Here is a 24,435-nt window from a genome sequence, read left to right as displayed (position 1 = left end):
TCAAAAATAAATAAACATTAAAAAAAAAATTAAAAAAAAGAAAATAAAGAAAACATTAAAAAAATTTACAGAAAACCATAAGAGGAAATACATTTACAGCACTATTTATTGAAAAAAATCCACATATAAGTGGACCCTACCTTTCAAACCCATTAGTCAAAGGTCAACTGTAATTCACTTTCATTTGTTTGTTTGTTTTGTTTTGAGAGTACATGCATGCAAATAGGTGAGGTGCAGCGAGAGAATCTTAAGTTAGGCTCCACTGTCCACCTAGGAACCTGATGTGGGGACTCTATCTCAAAACTGTGAGATCATGATCTGAGCCGAAATCAAGAGACACTTAACTGACTGAAACACACACAAGCCCCTCATCCTCATCTCTTTACACAAAGATGAATCTTCTACCCCTTAAAACTTGAAAATCCCGTCCAATCTTAAAGAAAACATTTTTAAAGACCATGATTTTGTTACTCAGGAGTACATTTAAGAGATGTCATTAACTAAGATTAAATAGGGTATTGTGAATAACTGAACCATCATATAAAAATTTCAAAAACATCACAAACTAATGCACAAATCGACATATAACAGCTGAGAAGATTCTGGGGTTTTACAGCGTTCTAGAGTTGAAAGGCATTTATATACTATTGTATAGTACAAGCATAGACATAATACATTCAGTATTGAGTTTTTTGGAACTTTCTGGTTGCTGAATCTGCCCAAATGCTTGGTTTTATAAAATTCCGTCTTAAACATGGGTCAGGGGAAAGAATGTGGGAGTTTCAGAAAAAGTTCTGAATCTAAATTCAATACATAACGCCTTGAGCAAGCTACTTAAATTCAGGGTTTGGTTTTTCCCCCTCTATAAAAATGAGAATCATCTTCCCTCAGGGAGTTGTTCTGAAGGTTTATTAGATGATGAATGGAAAGGTCCAAGAGGACAGTCCATCACTGATGTTTAATAAGTGAATTCCTTTCCTACTGCCTTTAAAAAAGCAGCTACATTAAATGGTACCTGAGCTTCAGAGCCATATTCCCAGATAATTCCAAAATGTAAAAAAGGGCAAACTCCAGATTATGTAATTAGTTACTACAAAAGTTCAGGCTTTTGTATAAATAAAAAAAAAAAAAATCCTACAAATACTAACTGGTAAAGTTCATAAGAGCCCCTAAAGAAACTGTTTAGATGTCTGCAGGTCAGGTAAGTTTTCTTCTTCCTTCCCAATATCCTATTCCACTTATGCTAATTAAGAGTAAGGGGTTGACATGTCAGGCTGCTCTTCGCTAAGGTGGAGATGTTCCAAGTAGGATTTTATTTAGTAAAATTAGAGCAAATGTACTGATTTTACAGCTATAAGTGATGTGGTCCAAAAGTGTGGCAAATTACTTCAAGTATATTTGAAAATACAGATTTAAATTTTTAAATTTAAGCTAAAATCTAATTTTGGAACTAAAATGAAGACTGAAAACCCAAGGACTGTATCCTACCAAAACCTTGGTGAGAGATGATGTGTATTGCCAAGTTCAAGGTTAAAAAAAACAAATTGCATTATTTAAATGCACTAAGTACCTTTTTTCTTCCACAAAAGATGAATGCTATATGAGACTTGCATATTATTACATTTACCTACTACTATACCTCCGAAGTAACAGTCATTAAAGATTTCAATGTCATATTTTCACCATTAACTATTCCTTAACAGAGGCAAATACAAGTACAGGCTGATGCACTGCAAATACATGCTTCAGGCAGTGGACTTTTTAATGTTTTAAGATCTAAATTTGCCTTTGTGGAAAATAGCTTCCACAAAGCTATTTTCTGAAGCTTATATGAAATTAAAAACTTCACTAAAACCAAGCCCATGTTCCTTTTCTTCTGAGTTCTATCTTCCTCAGGACCTTGCAGGTCCCATTCCCACCCCACCCCGCCCCTCCTCAGACAACACCTCAGAGGGTTCAAGAAGGCAGGGGGAGTCTTAAAAGTCACTATGTGAGACCATGAAATGAATGAATGAAGCTATACAACCAAAGCGAGATCCATGCTTTATGAACACATTATTCTCACATGTCTGGGTAACAGGTTTGATATACAAGATTCTTGGTTCATTTTACAGATTCTGAAACCAATTTACTCAAAAGGTGAATTCTGAAACCATGGTTGGTGTAGCAAATGAATATATCAAAACAAACTTTAAAAACTTCATCCAAATATTTACATTTAAAAAAGACATTTAAAAAATAGGCTACTTATTAAGTGTGCTTGAACAAACCATGTGTGGAATTGAATTCCATTCATTATGGAGTTAGTTTCTGCTAAACACATACTGATACTATAGAAGACCCCTGGCAGCTGAGGATTTAAAGGATTTCAACTGTTCCCAATCTATGCTAAAAAATGAAACATGACAAATGATTTCTGAGGCACTGATCGGAACCTCAGCAGTGGAAAGGCTAGTATGTAAGGCAAATTACTTAGGAGGCTGAAGGGCTGGCATCTGTAACTCAGTGTAGCTTTGCCACTGCCTAAGTATCACCAAGTAGTCAATAAAACTCTCTAGAAGCCATTTAAATTTTGTAATTACACCTCACCGCATTATGTTCTAGTAGTTTCACAAACTTAGAAATTCACAAAACAATGTTTTGGAATATATTCCTTGAGAAGGTGGAGGGTCTCCTATATTACATTAAACAAAAAACATGCAGTTTTTACAGCTCATAGAGCTTTTTCAAAATAAGCTATTGATCATACAGCCCAATTAAAAACTCAAACACTTTATATTACAGGTATAGAAAGTTTATAGTTCAGCAATGCCAATATAGATAATTTGACACCTTAGCCCCTACTTGCAAAATGATTAACAACTATACAGTAACTTCTATTCTATTCTGGCTTTGGCTCAGATGTTTAAATACTTAAAGAACCTGGAAAGATTTTTTTGTCTGTGTGTCTTGTTTTGCTGTTGTTTTGCATGGACGTGAGTGGGGATTATAATGAAGAGGGGAGGAGAGGTCAGTTCATTGTAATAAAGACCGATCAGGAATTAAACAGCCACTAGAATTTCATTTACCATTTCCTTACGAAATATACGTGGGAGACTATGGCTTAAAGACAGAGAGGAAAAGCCTCTTAATTTGTTCATCTATTTTACTTTACCCTTTTTCCAGTCTGACAATAATGCCAAACTTTATTTACTACCTATGACAAGAGTGACTCTAATAGGGTTTTATGAAGTCCAATTTAATTTTGGTTGAGATCTTAAGTGCTTAAAACTTTGGAATTCTTTAGATTAACTAAAAAAATAAATGCTTCTGAACAACCAAAATACCCAAAAGATTAGATAAGAACCAACTGGTTAACTACTTAAAAAAATAACCAACTCATCTTTTTTTAACAGATTAGTATTACTTGTAATATATCTCTGCCCCTATAAACTGACTTTTTGCTTAGTCTGTAGACCAAGGCAATTTTTCTAAAAGCAAGATACTTCTAATTAAGGGGGAAAAAATGATCTCTTAAAAAAAACAAAACAACAACTTAAAGAGGTCTAAAATCACTGCAGAGCTACCTCTTGGGTCAGAGAGAAAACGATGGATAACACAACTCAGTTCCCACAAATGTACCATTTTTTTTTTTGTAAAAACAAAAATAAAAACAAAAAGAGGGTGGGGCTGGTTTTATATATCAAAATCAGCAGATTTCTCATGCTTCACAATTTTGTTGCTAGAAATCCCCAAATTCCTTGGACTCATTTGGGAAGTTTTCTGAAGGTGCGCATTATAGTAAACAGCAGCAAAAATACCAAAACAATTCTATTGCTAAAAAGCAGCTACTCCTGTGTGTGCCTTTAGAATACTAGTTGTAAAACAGCAACAAGAACAAAACAGTAATTTGTGCCATCAACTGGGATTTGAGCAATTCTAAAAAACAGTTTCCTTTAAAACAGTCTAAAAGCAGGACATCTACAATCATATTGGACAAATATTCATTAAGTTTTGGGGGGAAATATCAGAAAATGTCAAAAAGAGACATCATTATATTCAGTATTCTAAAGGCATGCTTCAGGTAGTTCAACAATGATTCTGGTAAGACCAACTGCTCACATACATACACACGCACACACATAGATTTTAATGGCTTAAAAAAAACCAAATTTGTTACTTTAGAAAAATGAATGCAGTGCATTTTCAGTAATATTATCGCCACAGACTCTGATTGCTCAGTCCACACATAAGTAGTAGTTGCCTTCTATGGTGATATGGCTTCTCTGCACTAATTCCCATCAGGCCGAAAAACATTAGGGCAGGTTAAGTAAAGACTGAATTGTTGCACAAAGGAACATTTACTCATCAGATCCCACTGATCTCTTCTGTGCCCGTTTCCTGGGCAACCTTCTTGGTGAAGCTTTATCTGGAAGAAAAGAGAAAGTTTTTAACTTGCTTATTTTAAGTACAATGGATTCAAAAGACCTTTAAAAAGCATTTTCCTTCAGCTTTACCACTAAGTTAAAAAAAGAAAACACACACACACATGCAAAAATACCCTAATAATAAATGCTTCTTATCTAGTATAGGTTTTTAAAATAACCTTTAAGATAATCCTTCAAGAAGTAACTCAATTAAAACAAAACTTCGTGCAATCAGGATGGGAAAAGACCTAATCTTGGTTACTAGAATACTGAAGCCACCAAGTATAATCTTCTTAAACTCTACAATGAATATGCTTATACATGCATAAGTAAACACTTTAGAAATACTGTAAGAGGTATGAAGTTTGCAGCTCAAAAACATGTATATTGGTTACAAATTAATATTTATAAATGTAGCCATGCAGTTTGCATAATTTTTGGCAATTTCATACATTTTCCTGGAAGCAGCAGCAGATTAAAGGAAATTTTTGGACAGATGATCAATACCAAAACCATCCTGCACACCTAAGTATTATCTTTGTACTTTTTTCTCTTTATCTCCTTTTTTACAATGTTAATTTACTTTGAGAGCAGGTATGCACCTGGGAGGGGAGGGGCAGAGAGGGAAAGAGGGAAGCCCAAGCAGGCTTCACACTGCCAGTGCAGAGCCTGATGCAGGGCTAGAACTCACAAGCTGTGAGATCATGACCTGAACCAGAATCAAGAGCTGGACACTTAACTGACTGAGCCACCCAGGCATCCCTCTCTTTATCTCTTACATTAGATTCTTAGTGGAGTCTACTAAACAATAGCTAAATTGGTGGTGTCTCTCTATGTCCAACCAGTAAGCACTACCTATGTTTCTTTAAAAAAGCTGTCTTCTCTCTGACCACTACCCTTTTTATTTTCTAGGAGCCCTTTGCATACATATTAGGAAGATAAGCTCTTTGGGGAATATGTTACAAATTATAATTATTTTTACAGCTTAAAAAAAAAAAGGTATTTAACACCAAAGTATGGGGTTCATTTGTAAGCATTTCATGAAGAACGGTATGAAAAAAAAAATCCACCTACAATATCTTAATTTTTATTTTCTAAAATTACCAGATCACCATATTTTTAAAATATATAGTAAATGTTTATCGAGAATATTTAGCAACTAAATTTTTTCTAAAATGTGCTTAAATGTTAGTGACTATGAAATATTAAGACTGAGTCTACAAATCACGTGAAAACTGATCTCAGTACTTTATTAAAACAGGTTAGTTAATGATGCATTTGGGGAGGCTCAACTCACCTAAAACTGAGCACAGAAGCATTTTTCTGAAGAAGTCTACAACTTTCATCAGATTTCAGAAAGGTCAGACTAAACTACTGCCTTCAGACAACTGACCAATTACTAGATAATATTTTATGTTTCTTTTTTAAATTTATTTTTGAGAGAGAGAGAGACAGAGTGCGAGCAGGGGAGGGGGAAAGAGAGAGAGAGTGGGGGGGGGGGGGAGAGAGAGAGAGAGAGAGAGAGAGAGAGAGAAGAATCCGAAGCAGGCTCCAGGCTCTGAGTTGTCAGCACATACCCCGATGTGAGGCTTGAACTCACGAACTGTGAGATCATGACCTGAGCTGAAGTCAGATGCTTAAAGAACTGAGCCACCCACGAACCCCTAGATAATATTTTAAAATAAACAATATGCTGAATGTGACATTTGATTCAAAAAGTACTTTAGAATCTAACAGCCATCTGTGCAAATACAGCTGTTACTATGCAGATGTGAAGTGGTGATTACTGACTTCCAACAATTTCAACCACCTGCAGCAGGGTTTTAAATATGAGAATACAGGAAAAAGTGCCTCAGAGGAACTGCAATGCCTATTTCAACACACAACAATCTGACTCCAGTAAGGCAGCCAACTCAGCTTAATGGAGTCTCAAGTCTAAAGACCTCCATCACCTACCTAGCACATCAAAGTTAAGAGGCAGATAAATGAGAGGGTGCCTAGGTGGCTCAGTTGGTTAAGCATCCGACTTCAGCTACGGTCATAATCAAACCATTTGTGGGTTCGAGCCCCGCGTTGGGCTGTGCTGACAGCTCAGAGCCTGGAGCCTGGAGCCTGCTTTGAATTCTGTGTCTTCCTCTCTCTCTCTGCCCCTCCCCCACCTGCCCTCTCTCAAAAATAAATAACATTAACAAAAAATTTAAAAAGAAGCATATAAATGAGAAACAGAGTTAAGATAGTGGCCTAAAAACATCCAGCTTTTGGGAAAATGGCTCCAAATACCTTAACGGCCTAGAGAGCAGCATTTTACTTCACTAAAAAACAATAACTAATGTGTATGATGCTTTTCAGCCATCAAAGAAAAAACACCCCCCTCTTACAACCCTCCCTACCCAAAACCCTAAAAAACTATTTTTAAAAATCCAACAAAATATTTAAGATCAAAATATTTTAGCTTTTAAGAGTAAAACCTAAAGTATATGAAAAAATCAGTTAACTGAAAAAACAAAAAACACTAAAATATGTTAATGATATTCAGTAAATGGGCCCGATGTGAAAATGCCCACCCTGCCCTTCATAAAAAAACTTATTAGGGGCACCTGAGTGGCTCAGTCGGTTAACCATCCAACTTTGGCTCAGGTCATGATTTTGCAGTTTCTGGATTCCAGCCCCTCATCGGGCTCTGTGCTGACAGCTCAGAGCCTGGAGCCTGCATCCAATTCTGTGTCTCCCTCTCTCTCTGCCACTCCCCTACTTGTGCTCTCTCAAAAATGAATAAACGTTAAAAAAATTAAAAAGAAAAAAAAAAAACCTTATTAGGGACAGGCTCAAATTGTTTAAAACCACACCCCTCTTTCATGTTCTGGTGAGATGGAGAAAAATCTTCCAAAATAAATGCTGGCCCCTTACACTCGCTTGTCCTCACACTACCACTCCCCAAAGGTAATTCCTCAAAGCTTGAGAGACCTTCTGCTTCCATGCACACCTCCTGCTCCATGATCTTCAAAGTTTCTCTTGGTGTTCTCCATTTTATCCTCAAATATGCAAAGTACATGTACCATCTCTGAAAGAAATGGCTATTTTTTCAACCTAAAGTATCTTCCATTTGTCTCAACCCCTTTACTCTGAGAAAAGCATGTTCTAAGAGTGGCTCTCAAAGTATGGTCTGGTAGCTTCAAAGTCACCTGAAAATACAGATATGCAAATTCTTGGGCCTCACCCCAGACCTACTCAATTGGAAACTCTAGGGGGTGGGGCCTAACAAGGGGAAGAGGCAATTCAGGTGGTTCTGGGGAGGGCTACAGTTTGAGAACTATTGCTGTAAGGAACCAAGTATAAGAGAAATACAAGCATACAAAATTAAGTAAAAATACTATTAAAAATTGAACTGAAAATATCAATATGATTTGGGATTTGAAAAAATAGCTATTTTCTAGCTCAGTTCACAGAATGGGCCTAGAAACCATGTCATCCATGTCAAGGACATCCCTAATGTCCAGATTTTCATTTCTAAGTATCATCCAGGGGTCCTTGGAGAAACAGCTTGCTCCATGCCTAAGGTAGAGAAAGTACAAAATGTCTAGATTATCTTCTTGAGCCAACAAGTAAGGGATCATTCAAAGTACAAAAGGGTAAGATTGGAGGTAGTTCAAAAAGGCAACCAGTAGTCAAAACTCTTTAACAATTTGAGCATCAAAAAGAATACAGTTGACTAAAATCCACAGATTCTATGAAAAACCGAGTCTATACAGGATAGTCAAAAAGGAGAGAATTAGGAAAAACTCATCTGTCACCATTTGGGTGGCTTTTAAACCAACTCTTTGAAAATTGGAAAATAAAGATAAGAATTAAGCATTTAGCCTGCTTTTTCAATAGGAATTGTCCTTTTAAGGTAACCAAAAAGTCCCAGTTGATGAAAGAAAGCTTTACTTTACAAAACAATAGCAGTTAGTAAAAATTAAACAAATTTCAATTAAAAATCATCACAACTTCTGAAACATTACTGATTCAGGAAAGGAATATCAAATGGTGAATGGTTTAGAGAACTGGACATTGGTGCGTGTCAAAGTGATAGTATACAGGTAACTTCTAGGTTGAAGCAAAAAAGACCTATCCGATCCTGGTTACATGGAACGATCATGTGGCTACCACCCTAATCTAGTGCTCAGTTTAGCATCACTAATCAGATAGAGTTTCTTGATGTGATACAGGGAAAAGTACTTTTAAGTTATGACATATCAGCCAAAAATGATTAATCTAAATCTAATCAAACCTATAGATTAGTCTTCCAAGTTAAAAGAAATGTTAGCTAAAATACACCAGGAGAAAACAATCAGAGAAATCTGGAACAAGGTATTTTTTAGAGTCTCATTCCCTCAGTGTGATCAATGGGTCAGCAGCACTGGCATCATCTAGGAGCCTATTAGAACACTGACACTTAGGCCCCACCCTAGAACAACTGAATCCAAAACTGCGTAAGATTTTCAAGTGATCTTGCACACAAAGTTTGGGAAGCCCTGGCTTTGGGCTGACAGCATGGAATCTGCTTGGGATTCTCTCTCTCCCTCTCTCTCTGCCCCTCCCCTGCTCACACGCTTACTCTCTCTCTCTCTTTCAAAATAAATAAACTTTAAAAAATTAAAAAAAATAAAGTGTGAGAAGTCCTTTTCCAGAGGACAAGCGGCCATCTCTTGAGCTGCTATAAATTAAAAAGGACTTAAGAAACAGAACAAACAGATGCAATGCATCATCCTATATTGGAAAAACCAGCTATAAAAGGTATTTTTGAAACAACTGAAGAAATTTCAACATGATTATTAATAAAGTAATTCATAATTCTTTAAATGTGATGTTATTTCTGTCAGGAAAAGGTTATTTCTTTGCAAATTGAAATTTTTTTTGAGGTAGTGTGTGTCACTGTATCTGTATAGAAAACAAACAAACAAAAAAACAACCTGCACTCTAAAAGGGCAAATAATTGGGATGCCCTGGGCTGGCTCAGTCAGAAGAGCATGTAATTCTTGATCTGAGTCGTGAGTTCAAGTCTCATGTTGGGTGCAGAAATTAGTAAACACACAAACAAACAAACCCCCAAAAACAACAATGAAAACTTAAAAAAAACACTAAAAAGGATTATTTTTGTTTTTAGAAATAAGTAATAAAAGAAAAAGAGAAGGAATAATACGAGTGTCTTTTGGTAGTAAGACGTGGTCCTAAAACAAACTCAGCTGGACAATCAGATTTTGAGGAAGAAAGACAAGTACTAAAAAATATTTAGTGACTTTAACTCTACCCACCTTTTTAATTTTTATTTATATACTTATTTTTAACATTTTTTTTCTAATGTTTATTTTTAGAAAAAGAGAGAGAAAAAACGTGCACAAGCAGCGGGGGGGGGGGGGGGGAGCAAAGAGAGAAGCAGACACAGAATCCAGAGCAGGCTCCAGCCTCTGAGCTGTCAGCACGGCTGGGGCTTGAACTCACAAACCGTGATATCATGAGCTGAAGATGGATGCTTAACTGAGCCACCTAGACATCCCAACTCTACCCATCTTTGAGTATTAAGTCTTCCTGAAAAAGTACGTGGGCTTCAGAATGAGACAAATCCAGCTGTGGATCTTGGCAGGTTACTTTTCCTCAGTAGCAGTGTCTCATCAGTAAATAGAGGGATAGCACCTCACCTTGCAGAGTGAATGCCCAGTACACGGAGGCACTCAACGGTTCAATTCTTTCCTTCAACAAGGTTTCCCTAGATTCTCATATGGTCCTCTTTCCTAACTTGTAAGTTGTCTGTACCATGTAACTCCTTCTAGCACATATCATATACTACCTTGGATTACTCAAATATTTCATACATGTGCTTTATTTTCAAGTAGAAATGTAAACTTCTGAAAAAACAGTAATATTCTTTTTAACATACCACTCATGACCTAGCAGAGTACTGTGAAAGACTAAATACTTGACACTTGCTGATTAAAATACAATTATCAATGATCTGAAGTATAATCATTCTCAGCTTTAAAGCTCATGAATAATAATGTCAGGAAGAAAGATATTATAAAACTAACTCTCCCAATCTATTTGTCATGAAAGAATTCTTTTGGAGAGGTGGCTCCACAGCTGTTACGGTGACTTTAGTTTTTAATTATAACTTTTAATACTTTTCAAATTAGTTTCAGCTAATTCCATGTAAGACACTTAAAATTTAATTACTTTTGAAGAGCCTGTATTTTAACATACCAGACTTTACAAGTAATTCTGATGCATTATAAAGATACCACAGTCTACTGTACAACCCAATTCCATCTTTTGCTATAACTAATGTCAGGATAATGGGGAAAATTTGTCCTTATAGAGAAAAGGTTATCTAAAGATTTATTTAAATTTAAAGACATTATTTCATGGGACCTCAGCTACCACCTATGCTATATATTCAATGACTTCAAATCTTTTTTCTAAGACTTTATTTTCAAGTTTACTCATTTTTGAGAGGGGGAGGGGGGCGAGGGGGGCGAGGGGGGTCGAGGGGGACGAGGGGGACGAGGGGGGGACGAGGGGGAGACGAGGGGGACGAGAGGGAGAGACGAGAGGGAGAGACGAGAGGGAGAGACGAGAGGGAGAGACGAGAGGGAGAGACGAGAGGGAGAGACGAGAGGGAGAGACGAGAGGGAGAGACGAGAGGGAGAGACGAGAGGGAGAGACGAGAGGGAGAGACGAGAGGGAGAGACGAGAGGGAGAGACGAGAGGGAGAGACGAGAGGGAGAGGGAGGAAGAGGGAATCCCAAGCAGGCTCAGCACTCTCAATGCTGAGCCTGTTGCAGGGCTTGAACTCAGGAACCATGAGATCATGGCCTGAGCAGAAATCAGGAGTAGAATGTTTAACAGACTGAGCCACCCAGGCACCTGTCTTAAGATTTTTAAGTAATCTCTACACCCAACATGAGGCTCAAACTTACAACCCTGAGATCAAGAGCTGCATGCTCCACCTATTGAGCCAGCCAGGCACCCATCAACATCTCCAAATCTTGATCCACCTGTGCTCTAAATACAACTTTCAAATAGCTTACTGGATATCCTTATCTGGGCTTTCACACTCAACAGATCTAGTTCCAACTCCTCACCCCTCATGCATGTCCGCTGCTCTTCCTATATTCCCTAACATTAATGGGATCATCTTCTACCCAGATGCCTAAAACTCACAAGTACTTTTTCCTCCTTCCTCCCTAAAACATCCAAAAAGTCACCCAAAGGCCAATTCCCTCCAATTCTGAAATATCTTTCCAGTTTATTTTACTCTGCATCACTACTGCTTTAGCTTAGGCCCTAAGGATTTCTCAGATGTTTTACGGAATTCATCTAACCGGTATCCCTACTTCTAGTAGTTCCTGCTTGCTAAACTATACACCACAAAACTATTACAATTTCTTTTAAAAATATATATGTTTATTTCTCTGCTTCAAAGTATCTGATGGCTGCCTTTTACCAAGAAGAAAAGCCAAATCCTTGGCATAGCACATAAAACTCTGAAGATTCCTTTTCATCTAACTCAAGACTCTGGTTGGTCAAAAGTCAACTTTTATGAATGAATTCTCCTACTCTCTCCTAGAGAATGAAAGCCCCTCCTATGCTGTTACTTTGTACCCACTTTTAATAAAGCACCTACCCTACCATAATTATGTTTCAATAGAGAACCTTCCCTGAAAGTAATACACATGGAAACAATTCAATTTGTAAATCCAGGAAGGACACAAATAGCTCATTCACAAAAAAAATAAGTGGCTATATATGTATAAAGAAGTCAAATCTTACTTTTTAATTTTTATTAATTTTTTTAATGTTTATTTATCATTTTTGAGAGAGAGAGAACGTGCGAGAGTGAGCAGGGAGGGGCAGAGAGAGAGAGGGAGACACAGAATCTGAAGCAGGTTCCAGGCTCTGAGCTGTTAGCACAAAGCCTGATGCAGGGCTCGAACTCACTAACTGTGAGATCATGACCTGAGCTGAAGTCAGACGCTTAACTGACTGAGCCACCCAGGTGCCCCTCAAATCTCATTCTTAATTGTCAATGAAAAACAATGATCCCATTTTGTACCATACCACCAGATTAAAACATTTGATAATATTTAATGCCTGAGAAAGACTCGTGAGAGTAGAAAAGAAACAGGCAATGTTGTACACTGCTGAGAACATAAACGGACACTATCTTTTGGGAGGGAAAGAGCTTTTTCCATTAAAAAAAATGTATATAATCTTAGACCTAACTATTCTACTTTTAAGGAATTATCTATCCCAGATAGCGGGGTCCGTGAAAGGAGAAGAGGGTCAAAAGGCACAAACTTTCAGCTTTTTAAAATAAGTTATGGGGGTGTAATGGATACCATGGTGTCTATAGTTGTTAATACTGTATTGTATATTTAAACATCTTAAAAGTTCTTATCACAAGAAAAAAAAGACTTTTAACGGTGTGGGGCCAGTAACAAGACTTACTGTGATCATTTCACAATATATACAAATAGTGAATCACTACACTGTACATCTGAATCTAATATAATGTTGTATGTCAATTACCTCAATTAAAAAAAAAATGATAAATTATCCCATAAATTTACATAAAAATATTCATTATAGTTTTAAATTAAGAATGAAAATCTGGAATTAAAACATCCTTCAACAGAGAACACGTTCAATTTATCATGACACATTTATATAAAGGAATACTATCCAGCTGTTAAAAACAATGAAGTAAATAAGTATCATAAAAAAAAATATCCAACATACGAAAACTTGGGATTCTAGTACAGTGCACGTAGCATTATGCCATCTCTGTACAATAGTCACAGAAACAATAGCCATATGCACTGGTAATGTACAGAAAATACTTAGAATAACAATTACTTGTAGAAAAAGAAAAAGAAATTAGTGGAGTGAGAAGGTGATCTCAGTTTTTCATTCTGTACGGTTTTTGTTTTGTTTTAATTTCTTAAGTTTATTTATTTTGTAAGAACGTGAGCAGGGTAGGGGCACAGGGGGGTGGGGAGAGAAAGAATCCCAAGCAGGCTCCACATTGCAGGGCCCGATGTGAAGCTCAAACTCACCAACCGTGAGATCATGAGCAGAGCCGAAATCAAGAGTCAGATGCTTAACCAACTGAGCCACCCAGATGCCCCTATTATTGTTCTTAATATGAAGCCATACTGCTTTTACAATAAATTTTTTTTAAAGCCCATTTACAGCTGAAGAAAAAATACCTATAAAGATTAATATTTTAACTAATTGCATATGTGATAAAGCTGAAATATGTTAGGTAAACCACCAAGCAATATTTTAGGTTTATTCTTTCAAACTGCAGTGGGTAGTTAGTTTTTCTAATAAATATAGTGCTATAAAAAACAGTTCCATTACTCATTAAATGTACTGTATTCATATGCTATACAACCTCCCCAAAACTATACATAGCAAACACCATTAAAAAAATTAATTGCCTCACCTCTTCTACTCTGCACTGAAGCAACAGAAAAAAAGAGATAGGAAAAGATTAGGAATACAGAGAATTCACACATTTGTAGATTAAACTGCAGATATGGAAGCATTCTAAATTAAAGCATAAAAATACTACTCAGAAAAAAAATTTTTAAGTGTTTACTAATCATATTATACTAGATTCTATACAAGTAATGGAAAAGATGAGTGTTAAGTAGAATTGACCAAGTGTTTTTAAATCTAAAATACTTAATTTGATTTCCATTTAAGAGAAAAAATTTCCAGCCACATTTATAAGAGTACTTACTGATCTGATTCAAAGTTTCCTGAGGAATCCAACTCATGTCAACATCATTCTGACTTGATGTACCCATTTCTACCTTCTGTATGGGTCTCTTGCGCTAAAAAAGCAAAAAAACATCATTTTAAAGAAGTTCTATCATGTTGTTCACTGTAATTTTAAAAAGACCTATTAAGTTACCTAATTTATATATCTTAAATAGTTTTAAAAACATACCCTTACTTAAGTATTTTATTAATTAAAAGAAAAAAAGTCATGTCTAACACTAATTATAAAGAATAAACAATAAGGGGGGGGGACTTGGGTGGCTCAGTGGGTTAAGTGTTTGACTTCGGCTCAGGTCACAATCGCACAGTTTGTGAGTTCAAGCCCTGCACAGGGCTCTCTGCTGTCAGCACAGAGCCCTCTTCAGATCCTGTCTCCCTCTCACTCTGCCCCTCCTCCGCCCATGTGTGTGTGTACACTCTCTCAAAAATAAATAAAACATTAAAAAAAAAAAGAATAAATTATAAGTAATAAATCTTTGCAACAATTATTTGTTTTCAGGTTTTAAAGACCTTTTCCTCTGCTATAAAGCTTCATATGTTGTTATACAACTGGTGGACAAAGCAAGAACTTCTATTTATACAATTTTTCTTTCTCTTTGGGAAACGAACTTTAAAGAATAAGTTTTCTACATCAAACAAAATTCAAGATAATTACTAAAACATTCAATGTAGGCAGGCAGATTGCTGCATTGTTACCTAAACACACTTTTTAAACAGACGGCACAGGTAAAACAAAACAAGAACATAAAATCTCATTTAAGCCAACAACAACCTCAAACTTTGTCCCTGGAGTACTTGCAGCAAAACTGTTTGGAAGAAAGTGATTCAATTCCTTCTTTAGTCTTGCTCTTAAAACAAACAAAAAAACCTAGCCATTTACATAAGAGTATTAGTTATACAGTCCAGAAACCAGACTATATACACAGAAAGGTAACTAAAAAATGGCTTCATCCAAATAAAAAAAAAAAAATTTAAAGATGCCATTATACCTAATACACAAATTTATAGCAAAAATGCTATCATGAAAACGTGGGAAAGAAAGTTATGGAAATTAACACTTGAGCACTAAGTATTTCTCTTTAAAAAAAAAACAAAAAACTTTTAACATTTATTCATTTTTGAGAGACAGAGACACAGGGTGTGGGCAGAGGAGGGCAGAGAGAGAGGGAGACAGAATCTGAAGCAGGCTCCAGGCTGAGCTGTCAGCACACAGCCTAGCGTGAGCTGTGCTCTCGTGAACCGTGAGATCATGACCTGAGCTGAAGTCAGGTGCTTAACTGACTGAGCCACCCAGGGGCCCCATCTCTTTTTTTTTAAGTTTATTTATTTGAGAGAGCGAGAGCTCACAGGAGGGGCAGAGAGAGAGGGAGAGAGAGAAAATCCCAAGCAGGTTCTACATGGCCAACACGGAGCTCAACGTGGAGCTCAAACTCTTAAAACCACGAGATCATGACCTGAGCTGAAATCAAGAGTCAGACGCTTAACCAACTGAGCCACCCAGGTGCCCTGTGTATTTCTCTTCTATTTTTTATCCTAAATGTTTGTTTTAGGGGGGAGGGGGGAAGGGGCAGAGAGAGGAGGAGACAGAGATTCCAAAGCAGGCACCACGTCCGACACAGTACCCACAACCATGAGATCATGACCTGAGCCAAGCTTAACCAAATGAGTCACCCAGGTGCCCTCCAAGTATTTCTTTTATTTTTTTTAATTATTTTTAAAATAAAGAACATTTTATTTTTTTAAAGTTTATTCACTAAGAGAGAAAACGTGGGTGTCGGAGTGCACAAATAGGGGAGGGACAGACAGAAGAAGAGACAGAATCCCAAGCAGGCTCTGTGCCATCAGCTCAGATGCTTGATGCGGGGTTCGAACTCATGAACCGTGAGATTGTGACCTGAGCCGAGATCAAGTTGGTCGCTTAACCGACTGCATCACCCAGGCGCCCCGGTATTTCTCTTTTAAAGAGGAAGTACTTACTGTCTCTGACACAAATCGTGTTATATTTTCCATTGAGAGCAATAATATGGGTTGCTCTGGTTTTTTGCAGGGAGGACAGGGAGATAAAGATACAGTGATGGAATTAGCTACTGTATCCAGAGAAAGAGAAACCAAGATTATAGCAGGCGCTTCAGTGTTGCCACTTTAGTACCTTAACAAGAAAGCAGAAGCTAGACAGAATACAGCCAAATTCATTCTTCCTTTTTCAAATGAAAAGACTTACGTAATTGCTATCCTTACAGTTAAGAGTATTAAAGCAAATCTAAAATCTGTGTTGCTCACGAGTAACAAATCCATGAAAAAGCATAGTAAACAGAACAATGAAATCTTATTGAGTTTAAAGAATAAAATTCTAGCACGATTTAGAATTACAGTAAGAAGGTAAAGATCATTCTGGAGGGTGTAGCCAAAGACGCTAATTGTATGTATATGAAAGTCTAAACAAATCAGTCACATATCCAAGGTCTCATCTTCAGTTTATTTTTTTTTAATGTTTATTTTGAGACAGAGAGAGAAAGAGAGAGGGCACATGTGAGCAGGGGAGGGGCAGAAAGGGAGACAGAGAGAATTCCAAGCAGGCTCTGCCACTGCAGAGCCGGACATGGGGCTCAATCTCACGAAGAACCATGAGATGGTAACCTGAGCCAAAATCAAGAGTCGGACACTTAAATGAGCCACCCAGGTGCCCCAGTTTTATTTTAAAAAGGTACACCAGGGATGCCTGGGTGGTTCAGTTGGTTAAGCACCTGACTCTTGATCTCAGCTCAGGTCATAGTTTTTGAGTTCGAGCCCCACATCGGGCTCTGTGCTGACAGTGCAGAGCCTGCCTGGGATTCTCTCTCTCCGGTCTCTCTGCCCCTCCCCCACTCATGCTTGCTCTCAAAAAATAAACAAAAAAAAAATTTTTTTAAGGTGCAACAAACCTGTAAATACACAAACTCAGAATGACAGCAAGAAGCCACAAATAACTAGAATATGCTCAGTATATAACAACTTTTGATGTATGACTGTAAGAGTCATTCATCTAGAATTACCTTTCTAGATTCTAGGAGTTGATGAAGGCCAACAACCACCAACAGCCCAAGACCAGCAAGGAACATATACATAAAGATTCTGATATAAAAGGAGAAAAAACAAACTGGCTTTAATTCATAAGAAACACAACTAATTAAAACTAGAATTCTGCTTTACCTCAAACAATAGCACAACTAATTACAATTGTAATTCTAACACAATGTAAGTTTTCCAAATAACTTGTGGGGCAAAGGAAGAAAATATTTTATATTCAATTTACATCTAGGTAGTAAGTTCCACAAATTTACTTTTATCTTTAAGAACAATTAGTCAAAAAAAAAAAATCAAGTATCTGATCTAAAATAAATAAAATTACTTTATTATTTGTCATACTCAAGCTCAAGCTCAGTTAGTTAAAATAATTGTATTAGCTTTTGTCTCCCTCAAATATTATTTTGCATAATTTGATTTAAAAATTGCTTTTGCTCAATTACATATATGTATACGGTAAGAAATGACTCATCATTATTCATGAAGAACACCGTTTCCAAGATAATAACATCTTCTAATTTATATTTTTAATAGCGATTTAAGAGGTATGTAACTTAGATGAGGCTGGTGATCAGCTTATGAGCATGGGGTAGAAAAGAATTTAGGAGAGGGGTTGTTCAGAAAGCCAGCTATCTTTTTTAAAAGTTTTTTTTTTTATCAGTTTCAACTATCCTTCCTCTCTGTTAATAGTTATAAGAACCACCTAAGATATAGATTTCACAGAATTTATAGGTCCATTTTCGCTATTAAAACAAATGTTGACAGGAGCAAGCTTTCCAGGCCTGACATGTGAAATCAAGATCTACCTACACATTGCAACTTTCACTTACGTTTCTCCATCTAATCCATCCTCTCTTTCAATAATCGTAACTGTTTGATTGAAGACAGCATCTTGGAATACATTGCCCTATTAATAAAATAAATCACAAAAATGTGAAATTCATTGAAAAAATAAAAGGTACAATTTCTTAGAAGAATCCCCAACAGATAAAGAAACAGCTTTCTCATCACTTAGCTCAGTGTCAGAGACTCAACATTGTATTACTTTCTTCTACAAAATAAAAAACCTTGCTAAAGTTGTCCTCCACTTTCATGAGGGCAGAGAAGGGGAAAGGTGTGAGAAAACAGGGAAGTAAAGTAAAAAGGAGACAAATGTGCAGAAAGAAAAAAAAACCCCACAGAACACCCATTAACTAGAAGCCATAACTTCTGTTGTACAGAATCCTCCAAAAAAGAAGGGAACAGCATGAAAATGTAGAGTAGTGGATTTTAAGAACTAGATTTGAACAGAAGTCAAATCCATGCTCTAAATTCACAATGAATTGGAAATCAATTTACAATAAACATGATCTGCAGTATCAAAGGATGTTTATGTTGTGGTCTTGGAATAATTTTGTCAGTTTCACACAACTTCAGTTTTCAAATTCCTCATAGTCACTGGGACAATACTTAGATGTTTTCAGCGTTTGATGCTTCACAACAAGGCATTACTTTCTCAAAACTGTCACTTATTGCTAAACTGTAATTATTTAAGTTTTACTTCAAGATCTTTCCATCCACATTGCTCCAATGACAATTCCAGCAATCAGAATACATTGATACAAACTAACATTCAAACTGGAACTGAAACTATGTACATGTGTGCTCAAAAACAAGACAAAATATATAATTATTCAAACTGTTTAACTATGAAGTTGAGGAAGCTTAATACATTATTTTGAAGGATGAAAAACCCTCCCACTAAGTAATTTAAAGAAAAAAAGAAAACTTAATGGCAGCATGAGAAATTGATCTCAGACATGAGTGAACATGTTGACACTATGCGATAAAAAGGTTGAGTAAGCTTCCAGGGGAGGATGAAATTTCCCTCTTTGAAAACTTTGAGAAGGGAATGGTTTAGATGTGCTCTCATCTTAAAGGACATAATAGTTGGCACCTAGAAGTCAACTCTCAGCAGTAAAATTCTAGTGGCCTTCTCTCATTAATTCTTTGGATATACAATGTGTATATTAAAAACCACAAAAAAGACAACAGAGCATATTAGACTATTTGGTTCTCATAAACCATAAACCTCACTGCTCTAACTATCCTAAAAATACTTGGTTATGTTTTTATCTATGAGGGTATAAAACGATGGAAAAACAGTTACAGAAAGACCTTCACTTACAAATAAAAGCAGTAAAATGGGCAAAATGCAAGCAATAAAAGGAAGTACAAAATAGATTACTTAACACATATTAACATCTGAATACGAAGCAGACTCCACTGTGTGGCTTACTGCTCCTTTTCCTTTTAACATCTAGCTCAAGTCACATCCACTTTCATACTACAGCACTTTACACCCATCCCTCACTATGTATCATTTATAAATGCTGTGATATCACCTGTTTACATCCATCTGCCCCCCACTGGATTCTAGATTTGAAGACAAACATGTGTAATTTATTTTTGCCTCCCTCTTGCCCATCACAGTTCCAACTACAAAACAGGCACTTAGATGAATAAGAGTATTCATTAAACAATGTCAACTGTCCTCCTCCATCTCTAACTTAAAAAAAAAAAAAAAAAAAAAAAAAAAAAGGTTTAGAAGGCCTTACGTTCAGATCTTTGTAGTTTAGATTGATGACTAGACCAAAGGGTCGTCCACCCATGGGCTCTGCAGGAATGAAGGAGTACTCAAAAGTCGCCTGTCTCTGGGGCGGTACTACAGTGTTCAGAGGAAGAGCTGTGAAATTCTGGATATAAAACTGGTAGTCCTGAGGATAACGGAACGAGGCATCTAAAGACTCAACGATAAAATCTTCTGTACCCTTGTTTGTAAAGCCTACTAGGAATTTCACAATGTTATTTGCTGGAAAATCTAAGAAACAAAAAAAGAAACCAGAAGATTAGAAAACATTCAAAGGACACGAAGAGACATTATAAGGATCTGGGCACCCTCTCCTACACGTGGACCTGGTTTCAGAATCTTTTTTAGTAGCTCACCCCAGCCCCCTACTAACTAGTAACAGATTACAGTTGATGTATAAACTGCAACCTTTGTCTGTGCTCCAGCGTTCCAACTTAAGAACTGAATGGAGTATCTCAATGTCAGACTACATCACTTGCACATCATGTGGTCTAAGAAAGAGATGTGTACTTTTAGCAGTTAAGATTATGCTGCCGTGGGACTATCTGTCTTGAAGTCACCTTCAACTCAGTATCTATTATCTGTGCAAATAACAGAAGAATGACAGAAAGATAGGCCTAAGAGGTTCACCTGAAAATTGTAGTATCTGTTAAAATACTGAGAAAAAAACAAAAACGAACCAGGTAACCCATATCCACTTTGAGCAATCACTCAAAACACAAATTTGAAGGTGAGACCCCAGGAGACAGCTACAAAAAAAGGAGAAGGGGGGAATCTCTTATTCATATCATACCTATTGGAGGCATAAAATTGGAATGTAGGTGAGAATAAAACAAAACTTGAGAAGACCAAGATAATTAATAATTTCAAAAAAGAAGTCTTCAATGATTACATTGTGGTCTACAGAGCTGAGTTTCACCCAGTTTAGCAGAGGCTTTGGGACAGACAAATCTGGGTCTGTCTTCACAATCTATTTACCAGCTGAGTCACCCTGGACAAGTTCCTCACCTCTCTAGACTCTCTACTGAACAGTAGTAACTATCCTCATATGGATTAAATAATACACACAAAGTACTGAGAACAGTGTCTGCCATACAGCCCTCAATAAACCTAAGACATTATATGTATTTTCTTTTACTGAAACCAAGGCTCTAATCAAGGCCTAATCGTACAGATTTAATATTTCACTAATATTTACACTCAAAATATGAGTTAGTTTACTGTGGCAGTTTGAAAAAAGTTTTAAAACAGTAGCTTTCAAAAGGACATTTAACTTCTAGTTAAAATGGATAGTATTTATTTTCCCCCTTAGTTTAAATGCCAAGAATACTACCTTACAGATATGGCTATTCACACATATAGGAAAACTTGTTTGGAGATATGTATTTACATACTTATTTGTAATCTAAGAGAGGAAAATAATAAAGATCTTAAGCATCTCTGCTTCCCAAATAAAGTGAGCTTGTCATCTGAAAAATTCCTATGTCTGAATCAAAACTAACATTTCTCTATTACCTTCTCCTTTCACAAACAAGATTGTTGTATCTGCACTTGGTGAAGCTTCAGGTTCACCAGATACATCTTCTTCTTCTTTATCTTCAGCCTAAGAAAAACAACATTAAAAAGTAATTATGGGGTAAAAATACATCATTAAAAAATTAAATAATGACTTTAAAAAAATGACTTCACTAGATTTAGCACAAAAGACTGCTTCTCTGAGGCTTTCTTGGGATTAGTGAATGAATTTCAGTGTATCTCATCAGTTAAAATAAAATTTACATCTCAAAAAGTAAAGTGCATACCAATCCCCTGGAGATTTTATGCAGATCTGATATAACTCTAGGGAAAGCTGGAAATTCAGTATTTCTTTTTTTTTCCCCCCCAAAATTTTTTTACATTTATTTATTTTTCAGAGACAGAGCATAAGCAGGGGAGGGGCAGAGAGAGGAAGACACAGAAACAGAAGCAAGCTCCAGGCTCAGAGCTGTCAGCAAAGCTTGTAGGGCTTGAGCTCACAAACTGCGAGATCATGACCTGAGCCAAAGTCATACTCTTAACTGACTGAGCCACCCAGGCGCCCCGGAAATTCTGTATTTCTAAAAGCACCCAGGAAATGCCAAGGCTGCAAGTACTCAAACCACACTTCAAGCTTCAAGGTTCTAAAGCATGGGTTGGTAAACTTTGTAAAGTTTGAAAAAAGCTTAAAATGTGTCTGTCAAAGGAACATTTTACATTCTAGTTAAAACAAATAGTATTCATTTTCCCCCTTAATTTAAATACCAGGAATACTACCTTATAGGAAAAAGTCTCAAACAGTCTTCCCCAGCTACCTGCCCCATCCTCCCACAACATGGGTGGAGGAAACAATACTCTGAAAGTGGCACCAACCCATGTACCCAGATACCAAGTATTTTTGGCTTTGAGAACCATGAGGTCCCTCGGGCAACTACTCAACTCTGAGGCTGCAGCATAAACGCAGCCACAGACAATTATGTAAAAGAATAAAGACCACTAGACTTGGCCTGTAGCCCTTTTGTCAGACTTCTGTTCTCGAGCACCTTGTCCTCACCCTTGGAGTGATTTCTATCCTGATTCAGAGAACAATTTTCCTCTGAGAAGACATCACACAACTTGGTAAAAATGGTAAAGGAAAGAAAAGAAAGGAAAAGGGAAAAGAAAAGAAAAGGAAAAGAAGGACAGGATCATATTGGGATGATGGAAATGTCCTAAAACTCAGAACTGCTCACCTTAGTATTTACTAAAGATCACTGAATTGCATGTTTAAAAGAGACTACCATGATACGTAAATTAGGTCTCAACAAAGGTGATAGAAAATATGAACTAATTTTAATTTACAATTTTAATCCTCAGTGCAGTCCTTCTCCAAGCATCAATGAGAATTACAAAGATATTCATATATTTGAAATATTCAGGCCCTTAATAAATTGAGATGCTTAAGGGCACTACTGTTTATTGGCATTTTGCCTTCCATTTATGTAAAACACTCTCTCCCCCAATAGACAGACGTCAAGGGCAAAGACTGTCTTACACTTTAAGAAAAATTCTCCACAGCCAGCTAGTACTCAAGAGAAGGCACTCAAAAATTTGTTTGATGACTATGCAATTGTATAATGTTATATTTTAAGTATCCTTAATGATACCACTAATTTAGTAAGACTTAGTGAATTTCCACCTTTGAGAAAGGAGACCAGAGACAAGAAGGCAGGAACCCTAAAACTGTATTAAGGAGGAAAGGGTATGCTAGAGAAAGTTAAGACAAATCACCCTGAAGGTATGATTTAATGGGTTGTGGGATAAAAAGAAATGGAAGTAATAAGGCAAGAGCTTGAATCACTGAGCCATATCAAAACAGTAAATAATTTATGGAGGTGTGATGAATGCTAAAAGCTGAATTCCATTTTGGACATATAAAATCTGAGGTACTAAGGGGCGCATTGGTGGCTAGTTGATTGGGCTTCCGACTTCGGCTCAGGTCACAATTTCACGGTTTGTGGGTTGGAGCCCTGCATTGGGCTCTGTACTATCAGCTCAGAGCCTGGAGCCGGCTTCAGATTCTGTGTCTCCCTCTCTCTGCCCCTACCTTTGCTCACACTCTGTCTCTCTGTCTCTCTCTGTCTCTCTCTCTCTCTCAAAAATAAATAAATAAATATTTTTAAAAATAAAAAAATAAATAAAATTTGAGGTACTAATGGAATATCCAGATGGTGCTAACTGGCAAAGAGCTGGAAATAAAGGTTTGGAGTTCAGTAAGGTAAGTGGTTAGAGACAAGGTCTGAAGGTTGTCAGTTAAAGATGGTGTTGGTTGAAACCACAGGGGTTTTTTTAATGTTTATTTATTTATTTTTGAGAGTGCACACACAAGTGGGGAGGGGCAGAGAGACAGGGAGGCAGAATGTGAAACAGGCTCTAGGGTCCAAGCTATCAGTGCAGAGCCCTACATAAGGGCTCGAACCCACAAACCATGAGATCATGACCTAGGCCGAAGTTGGACGCTCAACCAACTGAGCCACCCAGGAGCCCTGAAACCACAGGTTTCATTAACATTATGGGGATAAGCAGGGGAGAGAAGATAGTGGAAAGACCAAGCAACAGAAGATGGGCAGAGGAAACTAAAGGGGGAGGGTACCACAGAAGCCAACATGAAGGGACTGAAGGAAGGGATACTCTACTCTGCAAATGCTAAGAGTTTGAACAGGAAAACAATGAAAAACAGACCAGGAATTTCACAATTAGGTCAGTAGTGACTTAGCAAGAACAGTTTTACTAGATATATAGTAAAACTATACATTTACTCTTTCAAGAAATGTGCTGGTAAAGATAAAATGTGTAGCAACTTAAAGTGGAGAATACAAAGTGGTGTATGTAAGTACTGTATATGCATATACAGTTTGAAAGAATCAAGTCACTAAGAAGGATCAACATGTGAAATTACAGAATAATACAAAATCCCACAGGACAACAGGGGGACAAGAACACAGGTGGTAGGGCTAG

The 24,435-nt window shown here is 36.9% G+C and overlaps 1 protein-coding gene across 2 annotated transcripts in view; it reads right to left on the bottom strand.

The window, feature by feature from the left end:
• Positions 1–24,435, bottom strand: part of SSR1 (signal sequence receptor subunit 1) — a 40,250-nt gene that overhangs the window by 11,942 nt on the left and 3,873 nt on the right. The window contains exons 3-8 of one of the 2 annotated variants that reach the window (XM_019419817.2): positions 21,439–21,526; positions 19,892–20,154; positions 18,125–18,201; positions 17,264–17,342; positions 14,191–14,284; positions 4,345–4,408 (exon numbers count right to left, since the gene is read on the bottom strand). In XM_019419817.2, coding sequence (XP_019275362.1) covers positions 4,345–4,408; positions 14,191–14,284; positions 17,264–17,342; positions 18,125–18,201; positions 19,892–20,154; positions 21,439–21,526 — 665 coding nt within the window. Of the gene's footprint in view, positions 1–2,030; positions 4,409–14,190; positions 14,285–17,263; positions 17,343–18,124; positions 18,202–19,891; positions 20,155–21,438; positions 21,527–24,435 lie in introns of those variants that run through there. The other variant, XM_019419818.2, reaches the window with a different exon arrangement.

This window comes from Panthera pardus, unplaced genomic scaffold (genome assembly GCF_024362965.1).
Source record: "Panthera pardus isolate Hobbes unplaced genomic scaffold, ASM2436296v1 HiC_scaffold_17, whole genome shotgun sequence".
Taxonomy (NCBI): domain Eukaryota; kingdom Metazoa; phylum Chordata; class Mammalia; order Carnivora; family Felidae; genus Panthera; species Panthera pardus.
The sequence above is the reverse complement of the archived record's forward strand: the minus strand, read 5'-3'. Positions and strand labels throughout refer to the sequence as shown.